General features: G+C 43.8%; 1 protein-coding gene across 9 annotated transcripts in view; it reads right to left on the bottom strand.

Annotated features, from left to right (window-relative positions):
* Positions 1-20,920, bottom strand: part of LOC107384786 (RAS guanyl-releasing protein 2) — a 145,702-nt gene that overhangs the window by 40,517 nt on the left and 84,265 nt on the right. For 6 of the 9 annotated variants that reach the window (XR_011517328.1, XM_070547439.1, XM_070547436.1 and 3 more), the window contains 2 exons: positions 10,404-10,520; positions 4,246-4,527 (listed from right to left, as the gene is read on the bottom strand). Coding sequence is in view for 8 of the 9 variants with exons in the window: in XM_070547439.1 (XP_070403540.1) it covers positions 4,246-4,527; positions 10,404-10,520 (399 nt within the window). In the remaining variant the exon portion in view is untranslated. The remainder of the gene's footprint in view (positions 1-4,245; positions 4,528-10,403; positions 10,521-20,920) is intronic. The other 3 variants (XM_070547455.1, XM_070547458.1, XM_070547461.1) reach the window with 3 other exon arrangements.

Here is a 20,920-nt window from a genome sequence, read left to right as displayed (position 1 = left end):
TGATGTCAGCAGCTCCCCATCCCCACTGTAAACAGTGTGAGCGAGTTGCTGTCTTCCTCTCCTGAGGCGTCGGACAGTTTGACAGAACCTCTTTGGAGCCGATCGATAGTCTTTCTCCATGGCCTGACCAAACTCCTCCCACGCCCGAGATTTTGCCTTGGCAACTGCTACTGCTGCACCCCGCTTGGATATCCGGTACCTATCTGCTGCCTCCGGAGACCCACAGACCAGCCACGCCTTGTAGGCCTCCTTCTTCAGCCTGACGGCTCCCCGAACCTCTGGTGTCCACCAGCGGGTACGGGGGTTACCACCACAACTGGCACCGGCCACCTTGCGACCACAGCTAGCAACAGCCGCCTCAACAATCGCAGAGTGGAAGAAGGCCCGCTCGGAGTCAATGTCCCCCACTGCTCTCGGGACACGGTCAAAGCTCTGCCGGAGGTGGGAGTTGAAGACCGTCTTGACAGGGTCTTCTGCCAGGCGTTCCCAGCAGACCCTCACTATGCGTTTGGGTCTGCCAGGTCTACGCAGCATCTTCCCCTGCCATCTGATCCAACTCACCACCAGGTGGTGATCAGTTGACAGCTCCGCTCCTCTCTTCACTCGGGTATCCAAAACATACGGCCGTAGGTCAGATGATAAGACTACAAAGTCTATCATCGACTTGCGACCTAGGCTGCCCTGGTACCAAGTGTACCGATGGGCATCCTTATGTTCGAACATGGTGTTCGTTATGGCCAAACTGCGGCTTGCACAGAAGTCCAATAATGAAACACCACTTGAGTTCAGATCAGGCGGGCCGTCCCTCCCAATCACACCCCTCCAGGTCATGCTGTCATTGCCCAGGTGAGCATTGAAGTCCCCCAGCAGGACAATGGAGTCCCCTGATGGAGCACTATCTAGCACTCGTCCCAGGGATTTCAAAAAGGGTGGGTACTCTGAACTGGTATTTAGCCCATAAGCGCAAACTACAGTCAGGACCCGTTCCCCGACCCGAAGGCACAGGGAAGCTACCCTCTCGTCCACTGGGGTAAACCCCAACACACAGGCAGAGAGTCTTGGGGCTAGCAAAAAGCCAGTTTTGAAAAGTTTTGAATTGGCACCGTCTTCCTGACATCACTCACTCCTGCCTATAAAGGACACAAAGACATATTTTGAAAGATTGTTACTGTTTATACAATAAATTAGGCCTACTTTTCAAACCTTAGCTCTTTCATATCTTTCATATTCTATGTATTATACTTACTGTACACACCACATTACACTTTACTGCTTATTCCACATAGTTGGATGTTAAACTGCATTTTGTTGTTCCAGTATTGGTCATTTTAGGTTAGTCCAGTCATCCAGAAACAAGATTCAGGATAGATGACTAGGCTAATATCTCCCGCTAACACCACAGACATATTGGACCTGAAAAATATTTTTTTCTACCTCAGAGATAAGTACTTGTAGTTGTTCGCTACCATTTTAGTCTGGACTGTACGTAACATTACTATGATAAATATATAGTTACCACTTAAAATCATTCTAGTTATTAATTTAGCCGTGTTGAATTCAATTTAATTACGTTAACAACTTTGTTCAATGACCATGCCAGTCCAGTTCTCACTGCCACCTGGCTGCGGTCTGTGTAGCTAGCTAAAAACAGTATGAACAGCTGAGGCTCTGTCCTCTGAGCACATACTTCGTATTTTGATAGAATCAAATTCATGACATTTTTATCATTCACATATTTTTGTTTCTGCTGTTGGACGATAGAACAAGTATGAATTACTGAGTGGAGCGCGGGTCCGGTAGACTACCTGCTTTCCGTTGCTATCCTGAAGGTCTCCTCAAGTTCACTCGTCTCATCGCATGAGTGAAAAAAACAAAAGCTCTCCGCTGCTCCTTTGTCACTCAACAGAGAGAAGGAGAAAAACCTCTCGCTCTATAAACTGCGATAACGCAATACTCGCGAACCGAGTCGCTACTTTTGGCCCTTCTTTAGAGAAATAAATCTAGGGGTGAAAAATCTGTAAATCTAGCCAAAAAGACAGTTGGAAAAACAGAAGTGGAACTGGAACTGAAGGGGATTATGCAATCTCATTGGTTGGAAGCGTCATGTGGGGCGCTGTGCCAGCTAGATGCAGAAATTAAAGGAGAAGCGCTACAGCCCAATATTGCCCAAAATGTTTAATCCATTTGTTTATCCACAAGGATGGAAAATTATTTTCCAGGACAACTCAAAAATTTCCAGGACATTTTGCAATTCCCCCCATTTTCCATGTGTTTTCCATGACTGGAAAATTGGACTATCATTTTCCAGGTTTTCCCAGACGCGTGGGAACCCTGCTCACCCCCATCCTAACCTTAACCAGCTTGCGCATGCAAAGCTCTGATTGTTGACGCGCTCCAGACATCTGCGTCCCGAGTACGACCACAGTAACATTATCAAATTAAGTGTCGCCACCTCAAAAACAAATTTAACACACAATCGTTCATGTCGGCTCATTTCTTTTTATGTTTTCTGTCTTTTATTTGTGCCTGATGCGTGGAGCGGAGCGCATCACCTGTTTTGTCCTCCGGTGACGCACCGCACTGGTGCGGTCAGTGCACAGCGCGCACTCCGCTGTTTTTGCGGTCGGTAGATCTTTTAGAACTGCAGTTCAAAGGTAACTCATAAGGTGATCATATATGAAGCCAGGTAGCAGCTTTTCTTTAGGATTGAGAGGAGATGCAGGAAGATAATAAACAGAGACAGGACAGAAAAATAGTCAAATAAAAACAAAGTTAGTTTTTGTACCTGGTGGTTGCAACAACCAGACACCATTGAAGGTAATCAGAAGTGAGGAACAGAAAATGAAATAAATATTTTAATGTTTAGAGCAGCAGAAACTCTGAGAGGCTGCAAGTGCACCAGTGAGCTTGTGGCCGCTGCGTGGGGGGGGGGGGGGGGGGGGGGCTGAAGCAGGGGAACAGTAGAGATGCAGAAACTACCGTTGTTGAAGGAGATGCGTTTAACTTTCAAAATGTGGGCGCAATTTTAATTGTCAAAAGCTCCAGCGAACACCTAAGACCCCCCCCCCCCCCCCCCCCCCCCCATGTACAAAATATACAGCTGTATGGTTTAGAAACACCAAAGAGACGCCTTACCTTTTACTCAGAGGTAAATACTCCCAGGGTTTTGGATGGGGTCCTTCACCGGCGGGCTGCCGGCGGAGGTGACTGACTTTAAATTGGTTCTATTAAAGAGACTTATCGGCCGATGATGAAAAAATGCTAAATATCGGCCCGATGCACATAAACATATAGATGGGCTTATGCTGTTATGCTGTTGGTTTAAAAAGTAGGAACTTGTTTTTAACAGGTTTTAACTGAACATGTTTAAGACGAAGGTTTTAAAGTCAGTGCGTCAGGATTATTGTCTCTACTCCCTGGTTCTTAACGGGTCAGATTCCTGCTGATCTTTTTAAATGTGTATCATTTAATCAATATTTAATTCAAAGCTGATTATGATTTAGACATATTTTTCACCTGTTTTCATTATTCTAGAAGCCCTGCTGCACACAGTTGTGCAAAACTGGTCAGTTTTATTATATTTTATACTCAGGTAAGACACACATATGTTTATCCTATGTCCTACTAAAGTGTTATGATGTGATTTTAGACTATATCTGGAGCACAAAATCTAAAAGAAAGAAAAAAGAAAAGAAAATGATCTTTCATATTGCGCCTCTCAAGATAAAAATCACGAGGCGCTTCACAAAAAAAGGAAAGTATAAAAAGATTTCTAAATCATTAAAATGTTTAAAAAGAGAAACAAAAATGTAAGAAAAGGGAGAGAGAAGATGAATAGGAAAGAGGAAAACAGTGGCTGTTCTTGATAATAAAATAAATGTGAAACACTGGTTACTGTGACTACTTTATTTAAATGTTTTCCTCATTCATGTTTCATGTTATGACTCTTTTTGTCTAGATTAAATGTCTGGCCTGAGTCCATGCACAGATTTGCTACAAGTGTGTTTCGTTCAGAACTCAGTCAGATCACAGCAGGAGAAAGTCTGTGTCTGAAACAGGCGTGCTCTTTGGTGTGTTCACCATCATTTCATTGTGTGTGTAGGCTCAAAGAATGCACACAAGACCTTTAACAAGGTTTGTTGCCTGCTTTCACTCATGTTTTTGTTTCACACCAGATCTTTCAGATGGGCTAATCCACACATTTTCCCTGGATTCCAACACATACTGTCTGGTTTTGAGACTCACTGTGAGCAAATTGAGTAGATCCGTGTTTGCGTCTATGTTTGGAGGTGTGTTCTGGATGATCGCCAGCTCCTGAAGGATGGTGTACAGTTGTTGGGTTTTGGGCAGATTAACCCGCATCTTCTCTTTGTCTTCCCAATCGGGTAGTGCCACATGAACGGCGATCAGGTCTTTGAGGTGCACGCCAAGAATGGGGAATCTGAAGCCCGAACACTCAGAGAAGCTCTTGCGGTACCTGCTGTAGTTTCCACATGACGTCACTAGTTCAATTAAGTTGTTAAAAACCTGAAGATAAACAGATCAAGGAGAATAACATTTATAAGTGAAAGAATGAACAGATTAGTCAGATTAATTAAATATATTTATGATTTGTAGTCATAAACTACTAGAAACACTGTTCATCTGTTTTCTGTCAGTGTTTAGTTTTAAGAATTATGTGCCTAAAAAAGTCAATTCAAAGAGCCCTTGTTTGTGCTGTAATTTTGAAATTGGTATAAAATCAGATCTGGTGCTGGAGGAGCAGTAGCTCTACTACGAGCCCCTCCCCGATATCGAAGCTTCTCAGCTTATCGAATCATTGTCAGAACTGTAGTTTACAAGGGCCCCCAGGGCAAAGGGGGCCCCAGAGGACCGACAATCTTTGAACCATGTCAGAACAACAGTGAGAATGTGAAAAGTTGTCATTGACAGCACTGTTGAACTTCTCGCAACTCCCTTTCGCGGTGCGGCATGAGTAGCAGCAAGCTAGAGTAGCTCTTGCTTCTTTTTTACCCTTTGCTTGTCTTGTGTGGCATGTTTTAAATGCTCTTCAGGTGAGCATTTGTTCTCTTAACTGCAAGTTCCACAGGAATACTTTTGTGTTAATGTTTTTACAGGTTTTAGATTTCTCTGGGAACCCACTGGGAAATTCCTTTAGACCGTGAGGCTGAAGAGCAGGACATAAGCTCTAGGAGAGGAAACAGATATATAAACCATATTTACCTTTGACCCTTTATAGGACCAACATCTACATTTAATATTCTACTGTATATTGATATTTATTATAAAATATTCTAATAATCTATATTTGATCAGAAATGGTATCTATTGTGCAATACCTTTCAAAAACATTCTACAGTAATCTGTTTTTAGAAAAATATACTATAGTATTTAATTAATGTAATGTATTATTGTGAGGTATTTTGTATTATTCTACATTGATACAATGTTTTAAAATAGGCTAGATTATTCCAAAGTTTTTTATAATCATCTATATGATTTAAAAATAATGTTTATTTAAATTGTTCATGTTATTTTACTTTTACCAGAACAGGGCCAATGTCCATATTTGACCACTTAGTTTTCTTTAATTTTCTGCATGAAAATAAACATTTGTAAAACTTTTAAAAACAGATATACACTTTGGTTATATACTACAATAACACCCTGGGGTTGAAATTTATTTTTTTTTACTTCACTGAACAAAAATATAAATGCAACTCTTTTGTTTTTGCTCCCATTTTTCATGAGCTGAACTCAAACATCTGAAAATTTTTCTAAATGCACAAAACACCCATGACTCTCAAATATTGTTCTGAAATCCTTCTACGTGTGTGTTAGTGAGCACTTTTCCTTTATCAAGATAATCCATCCCACTTCACAAGTGTGGCATATCAAGGAGATTAAGACAGCAAAAATAATGTACAGGTGTGCCTCAGACTGCCCACAATAAAAGGCCATCCGAAAAAGTGCAGCCCAAAGACTCCTGATGAAGAACACGACAAATGGAAACAGTGTTGCCTCGCCAAGGGTCACCGGCGCCCCCTTCTGGAGACAGGTATGGAGTTGAGGCACGTTCGCGAGTCACCCATGGAGCCCAGCTGGGCACAGCCCGAAGAGGGCACGTGGGTACCCCTTTCCATGACCTGGCCACTCATGGGTGGGGCCAAAGGGGTTGGGTGCGGTGTGTGTCAGGTGATAGCCGAAGGCAGGGACCATGGCGGTCTGATCCTAGGCTACAAAAACTAGCTCTTAGTACGTGGAATGTCACCTCTCTGGTGAGTAAAGCCGGAGTTGGTGGTTGAGGTTGAGAGGTGCTGTATAGTTGGACTCACCTCAACGCATGGCTCTGAAACCAGTTTCCTTGAAAGGGACTTTCTACCACTCTAGAGTTGCTCCTAATGAGAGGCGTCGAGCAGGGGTGGGCATACTTTTTGCCCCTCATCTTAGTACCCCTGTGAACAAGAGGGTAGCCTTCCTCCGCCTTTGTATGGGGGGATGGATCCTGACTTTGGTTTGTGCTCATGCACCAAGCTGCAGTTCATACTACCCACCCTTTTCTGGAGTCCTTGGAGGGATTGCTGGAGAGCACTCCTTCAAGTGACTCCCTCGTTCTGCTGGGGGACTTTAATGCTCATGTGGGCAATGGCATTGAGACCTGGAGAGGTGTGGATGGGAGGAGTGGCCCTGCTGATCTGAATCGGAACATGTTTTGTTATTGGACTTCTGTGCACATCAGGGATTGTCCCATACAAACACCATTTTCTAGCATAAAGGTGTTCAGATGTGGTCTTGGCACCAGGATACCTTAGGCCGCAGTTCAATGATTGACTTTGTTGTTGCTTCATCTGATCTGCGGCCACATGTCTTGAATACCGCCCGAGTGAAGAGAGGGGCGGAGCTGTCAACTGACCACTACTATCTGGTGGTGAGTTGGCTTCGATGGTGGAGGAGGAAGCCAGTCAGACCTGGTCTGCTGGGAACGTCTGGCCAAGTCTCCTGTCAGAGGGAGCTTCAATTCCCACCTCTGACAGAACTTCGAACATGTTCCGAGGGAAACGGGGGACATTAAGTCTGAGTGGGCCATGTTCCGTGCTTCTATTGTTGAGGCAGCTGACTGGAGCTGTGGCCACAGGGTTGCCTGTCATGGTGGGATTCTATTCAAGGATTCTGGAGAGGATGGTCCAACGGATTGTCGAACATCGAATTTAGGAGGAAGCATGTGGTTTCTGTCCTGTCCGTGGAACACTGGACTAGCTCTGTACCCTTAGGGTGATCTTTGCAGAGTCTAGGGTCTAGGCACAGCCAAGGTGTTGAAGGGATCTTTTTTGGTGGCCTAAGGATCAAGTCTCTTCTTTTTGCAGATGATGTGGTCCTGCTGGCTTCATCAGACAGTGATCTCCAACCTTTGCTGGAGTGGTTTGCAGTAAGACTGTGAAGTGGCTGCAATGAGAATTAGCTCCTCTAAATCCGAGTCCATGGTTCTAAATTGGAAAAGGGTAGAATGCCTTCTCCAGGTCAGGGATGAGTGGAGAAGTTTCAGTATCTCGTGGTCTTGTTAACGAATGAGGGAAAAATGGAGCGTGAGATCGATAGGCAGATTGATGCTGCGTCTGCAGTTATGTACCGATCTGTCGTGGTGAAGAGAGAGCTGAGCCAAAACGCAAAGCTATCAATTTACCGGTCGATCTACGTTCATACCCTCACCTATGGTCACAAGCTTTGGGTAGTGACCGAAAAAACAAGATCGTGGATACAAGCGGCCAAAATGAGTTTTCTCAGTAGGCTGGCTGGGCTCTCTCTTAGCGATAGGGTGAGAAGCTCGGCCATCCGGGACAGACTCAGAGTAGACCCGCTGCTCCTCCACGTCGAGAGGAGCCAGTCGAGATGGCTCGGACATCTGGTCAAGATTTCTCCTGGTGAGGTTTTCTGGGCATGTCCAACTGGGAGGAGACCTAAACGTAGACCAAGGACACACTGGAGGGACCATGTCTCTCAGCTGGCCAGGGAACACCTTGGGATTCCCCCGAAAGAGCTGGCCCAAGTAGCTGGGGAGAGGGAAGTCTGGGTGTCTCGGCTTAGGCTACTGCCCCCGCAACCCAACTCTGAATTAGTGGCTGAAAATGGATGAATGGATGGATGGAGGTAGCTTTGAATTTTCCTGAGCGTGACAAGACGTTTTTTCAGCCCTATTCTTGAGGTGGTCTGCCTGGAGCCGAACAGGGCCGACACGCCCAATGCTGACTGACTGGCTAGCTCAAAAGCATGCCTACCAATAGGGGGAGTCTCGGACTAGTAGATAGGATCAGCCCGCAGGGGCTTCCCACTTGCACGATTCATTATCTTTCTGGATGGTGTGGAGTTAAAAAGCCTCTGACTAAAGTTGTTTTTCTCTGTCCCTCACTGCTGTGAGGACACGCACGCACACACACACACACACACACACACACACACACACACACACACACACACACACACACACACACACACACACACACACACACACACACCCAGGTTAATGGGTATTGGTAGGGATGACCTATGCTGGAAATGTGGGAAGGAAAGGGGGACATTTTTACATGCTATCTGGAGTTGTGAAGAGGGGCTCCCGGGGTGAAAAGAGGTTGTGAGATTTTTGGAGACATGGTGAGGATGCAACCTACCCTGTACACCAAGGCTGTGTTTGTTAGAATCAGAATCAAAATCAGAATCAGAATAGGTTTATTGCCATTGTCAGTGAACAAACAATTCACAAACTAGGAACTTGCATCGGTACTAATGTGCTACATATAACATGAATAATAAGATTAAAAATAGAATAAAAGGAGACAGAAGTCTGGTTCCGCAGATAGACAAAGAATCTTTCAGAGTTATTAATACAGGATTTGTAACATATGCCTGTCTGTTGTTGAGATATTGGAGGGATCCTCAAATAGTCTCAACAAATTCAATTCAATTCAATTAATTCAATTCAAAAATACTTTATTAATTCCAGAGGGAAATTGATTGCTGTAGTAGCTCAGAATAATAATAATAATCAAGTAATCAAAGAGTTATTGTATATTACAATGGCTGTTGGCAGGAAGGATCTCCTGTAGCGGCCAGTGTTGCAGCCAAACTGAAGAAGCCTCTGACTGAAGACACTCTTCCGTTGTCGGACAGTCTTGTGAAGAGAATGCTCAGGGTTGTCCATCATTTTCTTGATTCTCTGGAGAATCCTTCTTTGCATTATCTCCTCCAGTGGTTCCACAGTCGTCCCCAGAACAGAACCAGCCTGTTTTATCAGGCTGTTGAGCCTTTTCAGGTCCCTGCTTCTGATGCTGCTGCCCCAACAGACGATGGCTGAAGAGCTTACACTCTCAACAACAGACTTGTAGAAGATCTGCAGCATCTTGCTACAGACATTGAAGGACCTAAGCGTCCTCAAGAAGTGCAGCCTGCTTTGTCCCTTCTTGTAAACAGCTTCACTGTTCTTTCTCCAGTCCAGTCTGTTGTCCAGGTGAACTCCAAGGTATTTGTATTCCTCAACCACCTCCACTTCTTCTCCCATGATGGAAACAGTGTTTGACTCCACCCTGTTTCTTCTGAAGTCTAAAATCATCTCCTTTGTTTTGTTCACGTTCAAGGTCAGATGATTGTTTCCACACCATGCCACAAAGTACTCCACCAGCTCTTTGTACTCAGCTTCCTGTCCATCTCTGATACACCCGACAACTGCAGAGTCATTTGAGTATTTCTGTAGATGACAGGTCTCTGATTTGTACTGGAAGTCTGAGGTGTACAGTGTGAAAAGGAATGGTGGAAGGAAATATGTGGAAGGAAAGAATGACAGGTAATGCAGCTGGCGAATATAGGCTTGGAAGACTGCAAAGAAGCAACGAAGCTTTAATGGACAAATGGAACAGCGTTTGCCAACCAATCTATGATCTATCTATCAACTTTCCCCTTTGCTCCTTGCCGCATTTACGAGACCCACAAATTCTGATTCATCACTCTGTAATGGTGCGATGGTCGGTCTTAAAATAAAAGAGGCTAGAGGCACTTGAGCGTGTTTTGCAATTTTTTTAGCAGCTCAAGGGCCTGCGAGCACAGACTGGTTCACTTCCATTGGCTCCTTAAAGAGGGACCAGCCCCCATCAGTCACATCAACAAGCAGGCTCTGAGAGCCATTTTGTTTGCGACTGTCACATCACTACTACACACCCTGCCCCGTCCTCCCCAATCAAATTCATACTTCTAAAAGGACACTGTGCGAGAGTAATGGGCGAAGATACACAACTCAGCAGCTCTCGCCGAGAACATGTGAGCTGCTGAATCAAGACTCAGTATCACATGTTCAGTGGATCAGTGGATCGACATGCAGATAACTACGGATCCTAGAAACAGATAAGCAGCTGCCTCACCTTGTTGGTCTCTGTGCTGATGTGATTCTGGGTGTCTTTGAGACGAGAGATGGAGCTGTTGCTGAGGCCCCCCACCACTGCCATCAGTGTGTTGAAGTTCTGCAACTCTAGGAGCTTCTGCCAATACAGAGAAAGTAGGAGCATGAGGTGAAGTAGATTAGTTTATGAACCACTGCTGCAAGTAAGGTGGCCTTGAGGGTTTTTAGTGGTGAGGAAAGGGAACATTTGTGCTTGGTATTTGTTTTGAATCAAAACAACTGGCAATCTGCGCAGCATCCTGTTGAGTTCCAGTTCTCACGGCCAGGATCAAAAAGGGGAGTGGGCCGGAGCACTCGGTTCAATCTTATAATTTATTTGGTGCAAGTTAAAAGAACTAACGTTTCAACAGAATGTCTTTGTCAGAGTAACTCTGTCGAAGACTGTCGAAATGTTAGTTCTTTTCTTTGTTTCATTTGTTTTGAATCATTCAGAAATACAATTTGATTCAGGACAACCTTTGTTGTCACTTCTGAATTAATTTCAAAACCACTTAAAGCTTGGTGCATGGCCAAAAGAAAGTTGCCACCTGTATTTAACTAAAGCCGGGCGGACACTGTGCGACTTTTTCACTTTTTTGAGCCGATTTTCCACTCGTGCGAGAATCCACAAGATCGGGGCGAGTTTTGCACTGAGCGTCGTGTAGTTTACAGGGGGTTACGAGAGGCGATTAACACCACCTGACCAGCTACCGATCAGCAATCGTGAGCTCGCACGGACTACCGGAGTGTTTGATATTTTGCTCGTTCCTCGTGAGGGTTGAAGAGGTGCAGCGAGCGGCTGCGACCCAAAAAGTACCAGAACCGCTCACGGGGCATGCACAATCATGCGTCAACACCGCTCACCCGCTATTTCCCTAATAACACACATTGTTCATTTTTATTTCTACACGTCTTTTACTCACAATGACAAGGATTGTCAAGAAAGTGTGTTCGTCATGTTCATATCAAAGGAAACTGATCACAAAACACAGATTGACATTCTTTATTTCGTTTTCCTCATCCAACCCCCATAAATCCCTGTGTGTCCTCCTGCAGCACTCCCGAAGGACAACAGGCAAAACAAGACAAAAGAAATAGTCTGATGAGTCGTGTAAAAACTGCTATTTTTAGCATATTTTTAGGTCCGACGTGTTGCTAACAGACATACATTGTGAGCAGTCAAGTCACATCCGAGAACTGGGTTGTGCAGAGTGAGCATGACTCGTGAGATCTGTCCTGCGAGGAAGTCGTACAGTTTGAGCTGAAGCTGAGCGCTACGAGTGAAAAAGTCGCACAGTGTCCGCCCGGCTTAAGCAAATAGGTCCAAGCCTCATATTAGATAATTAATTGAATATATTTCAACTGGCAACAAGTTATTAAACCCCAACTGGGGCAAGGAGTTGCTCCTCATTTTTTAAGCAACCATGTCAAAAGACACATCTCATGTCTTTCAAAAACATGTTAGTCTGTTTGGGAAGGATCAAATAATTGATATGCATCAAGCTGAGAAAACATCTAAGGCAGGGGTCTCCAACCTTCTGGAGACTAAGCTTTTTTACACCATGAAAGTACAGAAGAGCTACTGCCATAAGATTACTTCACACTGATACGTTCACAGTGAGTATGCATACTGTTAAAAAATGCTATACTAATTATATTAGCACGCATGGTATACTCAATTTGCTCTCTCTATATTTGAATACATCACTATTGTAAAACTTTAATAAGAAAATAGTGATGTTCCTGTTTTGAAGCTTAAACTAAACAAAACATATTTCATTTTGTGACTAAAGATCCTTTCAGATAATGAAATGAAAACCTACGTGTGAATGATTTGACAAAACTTTTTGAGCACACAGGAACAACTAATCTGATTCTGTTCAGTCCCTGACCCTGTGCCCTGCCTGGAGCCTAAGCAGCAATGTCATTCTTTCATTGTGTGAAGCAATTTTGTCATAAATGAACAAATACTTCCAAAAAGTATATGTTCCTTAAATAGTATTACAAAACCTTTCAAGTGATTGCTGTTGTGTTATGATCATTTTTCCAAACAATGCAACACAAAAATCTGCATTAAATAAACAAAGCTGAATGTATTTTAAATTAAATAAACTCTAAAGGGTTTAATTTACATATTATTTAATGAACCATAAGACATGATATTCCATAATAAATATGAAATCAATCTTATGGATCTTTGGGTACTTTTAAGAAGATTGGAACTTTTTATTGCAGGGATTGTGTAACGCTACGTATTGACTGAGAGACGAGAAGAGAGTCAAGTTTTAAAAGTTTAAAGATTTATTACTAAACAAATTAAAACTAGACTAACTTTAAACACTAAATGTATGGTGTAACTAAGGTGAAGTGAGACGGAGAATGGTGTAGTGTGGAGTGTTGTTCAGAACCAGCAAATCCGGAGAAACGATTAGTTCTGATGGGAGTGAAGGTGATGTCTTCGCAATAAGCTTTGATTTGGAGATTCATAACCCACATTGAGACGCCATTCTGTCGGTCTACATACCCTTTCGGAAGTCCCCGTTAGATCAGGAATGTCGAGGTCCAGCTTGACCCTCTCTTGAACCGAAGCCGGTAGGAAAAGCAGCGGTTGCCGACCAGACCAGTCTTTGAGATACTTCCGGGTCACGACAGTTTATTGGCACCCAGCAAGACCCAAAATGGGGTCGTGATGGTTCAGCTTTTATTCTGAAAGGAACCATTGCAGCAGTTGGAACAGCAACAGATTTTATCCAGTTTGTCATTGGTTCTTTCGGCTGAAGAGGAAAGTTACGGATTGGCCACTCCGACAACTTCTCTAGAAAACTTTGAACTGGTGTTAAAGATGACATGGGCATAGTTTTATGATTTGGATGTTTTGATTTACGGTCGAATGAAAAGATGACAGATTTACCAAACACCACCAAAACCACGCCTCCGTCAGATCTGGCAGATTCTGATTGGATCAGTAAAAGCAATGTGTTATGTGGCTTAACCTTACGTGTGATCAGTCTCTAGTGGAAACATTTAAAGTTATATTACTTATTATATTCTACAGGATTATAATATCAAGTAATTAATATTTTCATTTCACAAATTGGTTCACATTTTATTATTGACTAACACTTTGTTTGATTAGCTTATTAAAAATAGAGTTCTTTGATTTATTAAAAAGAAAGAGTCCTTTGTCTTCATTCTTCTCTTGCGCTGGAAAGGAAAACATTTTAGAAACAAAAGCATGAGACCTTGAACAATATCTCATGCAGATTAGTTCTTGCTGAGGAGATGGGGGGGAAATGACTTTTAGGTGGAAAACCGTCATTTCATTCCGTTACAAAACTCAACTCAATGTTTCACCAGTAACTTCAACATGAGTAAAAAAAAAAACATACATTTAGATATAGCCACTCAAGCCTGCATCCTGTTACTTATGTGCAGCTAGTGTAACTTTCTAGTGGCCTGCCACAACATCACTGATTTAAATAAACTTAGTTACATTTTTCTGTGTCAAGCATAATGCCCAGCTTGTATTGTAATCTGATTTAATTTGTTTTTACTGTGATTACCGAGAATCAAAATCAGAATCAACTTTATTGTCAGTGGCCCAGCATCCTGAAGCTAAGAAATTTGTCTCCGCAGTACAGTCTGGCCAAGGTTATACAGGCAGACGAGTGCAGCTGTTCAAGACGCTCTTAAGAGTGTGTAACAACAGAGACAAAAAGTGGATGTGTCCTGCCAAACATATGCTCCTAGTTATTTTTCATAAGGGACGCAGCTCTCTAACCTTGCTTGAATTCTCACGAGATTTGAATTTAGAATAACCTTTATTGTCATTGCAACAAGTACAACAAAATTAGATGCAATCCCCGTGTCCAAAATTGAAAACAAATAATTAGATTAAAAATATACATAAAAAGACAAAAAAAAAAGGATCTAAAAATGTATATAAAAGGGAGAGCAGTACTGCACATGAACCTCTGCACTTGAATAATTTCACACTGACTGTGTGAAAGACAGCTAACAATATATACATAATAATATTGCACCAGTTTATTATATGCAGTATTGCACATAAAATTGAATTAAGAATTTGGGGTGGGGGTGTTAATTGCCATTCAGTGCCCTGATAGCCACAGGATAAAAGCTGCTGTGTAGTCTTTTTGTCCTCGTTTTAATGCTCCTGTATCTTTTGCCTGATGGCAGTAGTTGGAACAAATCATGAGCAGGGTGTGAGGGATCTTTTAGGGTGCTTTCCGCTCTCCTGAGGCAGCGAAAGTTGTGAAGTTCATCCAGAGATGACAAACGACAGCCGACAATCTGCTGGGCGGTCTCCACAATCCTTTGGAGTGATTTCCTCTGTGCTGATGTGCAGCTAGAGAACCATGCACAGAAGCAGTAGCACAAGATGCTCTCTATGGAACAGCGATAGGACATCAGCAGTTTTTGTGAGATGTTGTTTTTTCTGAGGACCCTCAGGAAATAAAGTCTCTGCTGAGCCTTCTTTGCCACCCCTGTTGTGTTCACACCCCAGGACAGGTCAGGACAGGTCTGTGATGTGTACACCCAGGAAGCGGAAACCAGACACCCTCTCCACGCAGTCCCCATTGATGAAGAGTGGACTGATATCAGTTTTCTTTTTCCTAAAATCCACATCAATTTCTTTTGTCTTTGCTGTGTTCAGGAGCAGGTTGTTCTCTGTGCACCACGCTGTCAGCCGCTGCACTTCGTGCCTATAGGCAAACTCATCTCCCTCTGATATGAGCCTCACCACAGTGGTGTCATCTGCGAATTTCACAATGATGTTGCTGTTATGAACGGGTGCACAGTTGTGGGTGTACAACGTAAAGAGCAGGGGGCTCAGAACACAGCCCTGGGGAGAGCCAGTGCTAATGGTGACAGCTAAGGAAATGTGGGGGCCCACCCTGACCCTTTGTTTGTGATCTGTCAGGAAGTCCTTTATCTAAAGGAGTATGGGAGTCCAAGGTCTGACAGTTTGCTCACCAGTCTGTCAGGGAGGATAGTGTTGAAGGCACTGCTGAAATCAACGAAGAAGAGGCATGCGTAGTTCCCATGATGCTCCAAGTGGGACAGAGTAGCTTCAAGAGCAACAGCTACAGCATCCTCAGTAGACCTGTTAGCTTGGTATGCAAACTGATGAGTATCAAAGATGGGAGGGATGAAGGACATGATATGACTCTGGACCAGTCTTTCGAAACACTTCATCAGGACTGGAGTGAGTGCTACAGGTCATTCAAACAGGTTACAGGTGATTTTTTTGATAAGGGGACTATGGTGGAGGATTTCAGACAGTGTGGGACAGAGACCAGGGACAATGACAAGTTGAAGATCTTTGTGACAACCCCAGCCAGTTGTTCTGCGCAGTCCCTCAGCACACGTCCCGATATGCCAGCTGCATTCCTGGGGTTGACAGCCAGAAGCGAGCATCTCACTTCATGCTTCTGCACCCTAAAGTTTGGAGCGGTGTCGCTGTGGGCCACTGTTGCTTCGCGTCTAAAGCCTGGTTTATTCTTCTCTGCCAGCTCCACAAGGGACAGACACGCACAGATTGACGGAAGCGTTTTGCTCTCATACTTCTCCGTCTCCTGGAGAGTGTTGCAAAGCAATTGCCCGGCAGGACCACAGAGGGCGTAGCGCTGTTCTGTGGTATCCTGTCATGTATCGGTCCAAGATAGTGTGTTTTTATTGTGTTTTTTGTGTATATAAGAGACTTTTAACACGGACATATTTGTCTCTCATTCTCCCACCGCTTCATGCGCTCCCCACCTCTAAGCCCACGTTTCCTGTCATTTCCGTCCACAAATAAAATGCTTGCTGCGCATCTTTTCACTCCTCCAGTCACGGGAGAATTGAACGTTCATATATTTAGAGTTTTTTCGCGAGGTATTCTTCAAGCTTCTCCGTGTCTGCCGCTAGTTATCCTCGGCTCTCTTTGCAATGACGGCGCTGTAAACAACAGCGGCGTCCTGACCAATCACAAGCTTGCGAAATCCGTCTCGTTCCACGGATGTTTAAAAAAGTGGGCTCGACTCCGTACGTACTTGCGTGCCCTATGCAAGGACGGATAATGGCGTTGCGTGTCTCCACACTGATGCAGACGGAGAAGCATAAATCAGGCTTAACTGCTGTCACCGGTGTGGGCACCTCAAAGCGGGCAAAGAAATGGTTCAGTTCCTCAGCCATTGAGACGCCACCTTCAGCGGCTCCCTGATTCGTCCTGTAGTTAGTGATGTGCTGGACTCCCTGCCAGACCTGCCTGCTATTATTACTTTCCAGGTGCTCCTCAATCCTCCTCCTGTAGTCTCTCTTGGCCTTCTTGATGCCTCTTTTCAGGTTGGTGTGTGTTGTGCTGTACAGGGCCTTGTCACTCGATCTGAAGGCAGCGTTTCTCTCCTTCAGCAGCTGTTGGACCTCCTTTGTCATCCAGGGCTTCTGGTTAGGATAGACTCGGATAGGTTTCTCCACTGTAACGCTGTCCATGCAGGTCTTTATGTAGCACAGTACACGGTCTGTAAAGAGTTCCAGGTCAAGTTGTTCAAAAATGTCCCAGTTTGTCCTGGCAAAGCAGTCCTGCAACTGCAGAGTGGCATCTTCAGGCCAGGTTCTGATGGGCTGCATGACAACTGGAGCAGATTTCCCGAGGGGGGTGTATGCTGGAATCAGCAGCAGTGACATGTGGTCACACTGAGCCAGGTGTGAAAGCTGTTTTGTTCTGTAGCCCAGCTTAATGTTGGAGAAGACCTTATCTAACATATTAGCGCCTCTAGTTGTGCATTTTACGTGCTGGTGGAATTTGGGGAGCACTGTTTTTAGGTCCACGTGATTAAAGTCCCCCAAGATGAACACCGCATCAGGATACCGGCTCTGTTGGCTGCTAATGCTGCTACAGTATGTAGCTGTTTAAGAGCCGAGTTAGCGTTAGCATCTGGTGGTATGTGAACAACAGTGGTCATCACCACACTGAACTCCCGCGGCAGATAAATTGGTCTGCACCTCACAGTCATATACTCCAGATCTGGAGAACAACAGCTGTCCAACACCGCTACATTCGTACACCAATTGTTGTTTATGTAAACACACACACCCCCACCTCTGCTCTTGCCGTGGCGCAGCAATGTGAAGCCTGTTAGCTCGATAGCCGAGTCCGGAATAAATGAATGAAGCCAGGTTTCCGTGATCACCAACAAGCAGCTGACCTTAATCGCTCACATTTTTGCAACCTGTAGTCTCAGATCATCCATCTGGTTGACAATTGATCTGGCATTAGTGAGGAAAAATTTGGAGTTTTCCAAACTCAGGAGAATGCATCTTGTACCGCTCCAGTTTAAACTGTCTGACCTCCAGCCCAAAATAGACCAATCCAATCATGTGTCAGCACTGTGCTGTAGGTTAGAAGTTAGTTTTGACGATAGTATCAAGCGCCCAGCTAAGCAAAACAAACATGGTTGCGCCAGTTGATGCTCGCGTAAAAGCGGCTATTGAATCAGTTGTAGAGGAACTTAAAACACCCTTTCTGCACATATTCTTCTCGCAAAGCCGGCAGAAATCACTCGAAGACATGGTAATTGCCATATAAGTGAATGAATGAAGCTTGAGCTGGTTCTTATTGTTTTCCAGGTGTATTTGGTATAAGTCGTTTGAGTTGTTACTGTGATTGGCTAAAGAAAAAATATGGTAGCCATTGCCAGCCAGGCACTGCCTCGCGCGTCATCCAATCAGCTCAAAATATTCTACCAGATAGTGCCCCCTCTACCAGACAGTTTCTGCTGCAGAGATTTCAGATCAAAATGTGTAGACTCGACACAGGGCGGGGCTACTCATAGAGATCTGGCTGCCGCCAGGTTAGTGGCTCTCAACAAGAACAGAGAACTCACCTTAGAAGTAAATTTAGAACTTTATATTTTATAGTTCATGGTATGTCAAAGTAACCCTGTTGACACACATGGTAGCAATTTCATAACCAACCACAACCATGAACTGATAGATGCCACAGTCAATTATTTTTTTTTTTATTTCTGTACTTATTAAAATAAGTACACAACTGTTAACTGTTAAAACAGTCCCCAACCAATTACCAATGCAAAAATAACAATACGATCCATAATCTAATAAAGTATCACGGAAGAGCGCTGCGGGACGGAGCGCGCGACACCCCCCCCCCAACCCTCCCCATCCCCCACCCCCACCAGCTCGCACGGAGGAGCGCTGCAGGACGGAGCGCGCGATCTCCCCAACCCCAGAATCCGCCAGGCTTAACTCATTTTCTGGGAGAAACCCTGGACATATATACTGAACAATTCCTGTCCATAAGCTTGTATTATAAGTTTTTCATCAAAAATGGGAGGTGGCCACCACCGCCATTTTGATTGTGTCACATGTCTCGTCACGCCCGGACAATTCCATAAAAGGGAAAAGAGGTGGAGCTGAGGGTAGTGCTGTAAGGCTGGGATCAAATGAAGACACATGTCGAACTGAAGTGATGTAGCTACAAGCTAACCCAAAGCTAACGTGGAGGTGGGAGCTAAGCTAACAGAGGTAGCTACCTAGCTACAACCTGAGCTAATTGTGCAAAACACTGGAGCTTCTGAGTCAGAGATGCGCTGAGCTGCAGCTGGGGGGAACCGGGTGGAAAACATCGGTTTCCATCCGAGAGCTCCACAAGCCGGCAGCCCGCGCAGCAGACAGGCGCCGCTGCGGTCAAAGATGCGCCGAGCTGCTGCTGAGGGGAGGGGACCATACCGATAGTTGGAACCAAGCTCCACCAACATGTCATATTTCAACCCATTTTCAAAAATGCAGCGTTATGTTAAATGCACTGGGTTTTACCCTATTACATTTAAATTTCATGGTTAAACAGTACACGTTAAAATCTAAGCTCAGCTAGTGCAAGAGCGCCAGTGACCTAAAATACATAAATATAATTTTACATCCTGAAAAAAATGAAGTGGAGACTCCATGGACGCTCTATTAGTGCAATTGATACCACAGCAAGTCATTTTTGAGATATTTTTGTTGGTCTACCTGACTGGTTTGTTTTTAACAGAACCAGTCATTTTCCACTTCCTTATCAGAGTTCTAATACTGCTGACTGGCATTATCAGTATCTTGGATATCATTTTACATCCCTTTCCTGTTTTATAGAGTTCAGTCACCTTTTCTCATAGATCCTGTGACAATTCTATGGCTTTCCCCATGACTCAGAAACAGAAAACATCAGTGCAGGATGGAAGATGCAAGGTTTTGTCAGGAGTCCCTCTTCTTCTTTCTTCTTGTTTATTGGCGGGTGGCATCTAACATCTAGGTGCATTTCCGCCACCTACTGTGCAGGTTTCTTCCTGTTAAAAGGGCGTTTTCCTCTCCACTATCGCAGCACCAGGGCTGTACAATGTCGCACGTGCGCTGAAAAAAACTCTCTGTGCGATAAACTATTTTTAGACATAGCACTCACATCTTTCCAAGTTACTTTTTCCACAGAACTTATCGGAACAAATGTAAGTTGCTTGTTATTGTGTAAGGAATGCCTTTCACTTGTGCACAACATGCTAATCTGTGGAGGAAAACAGAGAAACCAGCAAAGACACAAAGGCAGAGACGAACCAAAGTTTGGGATGAAAAGTGCAACTACGGACAGATTAGCTAATGCTAGCAGGCTCACTATTAAGCGGGGTTCAGAAAAAAACGATGGTTGTGAAACTAAGAATATCTAAACTCTACAAGCGGGAAAAAAGTCCCAATCATCCTATTCTAAGCTATCTGCAGCGCTGTGCAGCACAACCACAGACGTCAGGCTGCAGATTCGAGTCTGCTCCATACACCGTTACAGAATTATAGCAAGCCACTGTAACATTTATTTCAAAAACATGGCTATCTTGAAACATAGTCTAAAACAGATTATTGCTAACCTGTACATAATAGATATGTCACCGTTACATTTTTAGTGGTTGAAATTAAATGTTATTAGCATTTTCAGTACCACTGAACATGTATACATACATTAAATTATACTGATCATACTTTAACTGTGGATATTTATATTTGTTCTTTTGATTAAGATGCGTGATATTGATACTAACCTTAAATGTTACCGAAATGTAGGTAAAAAATTTTCATTCATTAATATCTAACTGTAACTATCAGATGGGAAAGAGGGAACTATACAACACCAATTTAATACATTTATAGGGCGCCTAAGTCACGTCCATCTACTTCCAGATCATGGGTCCCCAGAAGAACAAAAAAAGGAAATGGGGCTAAAAATGCTATTTTCTAATTCCACTTATTATGTGCCAGAGATTTCACATATGATGTCTGTGAAATTTAAAGATGCATTTTGATACCAAGAACGCGCTTATTTTTGAACGGGGGGAAACGAAATTTGAGGTTTTGTGTGAAAACAAGTCCAGGGCTACAAATGTTCTTCACAAAAGTGACTTAGTCGAACCAGACACGGAGAAAAACAGAGGAAAGTGGCTATAAGTTCAGCAA

Source organism: Nothobranchius furzeri, chromosome 2 (genome assembly GCF_043380555.1).
Source record: "Nothobranchius furzeri strain GRZ-AD chromosome 2, NfurGRZ-RIMD1, whole genome shotgun sequence".
Taxonomy (NCBI): domain Eukaryota; kingdom Metazoa; phylum Chordata; class Actinopteri; order Cyprinodontiformes; family Nothobranchiidae; genus Nothobranchius; species Nothobranchius furzeri.
The sequence above is the reverse complement of the archived record's forward strand: the minus strand, read 5'-3'. Positions and strand labels throughout refer to the sequence as shown.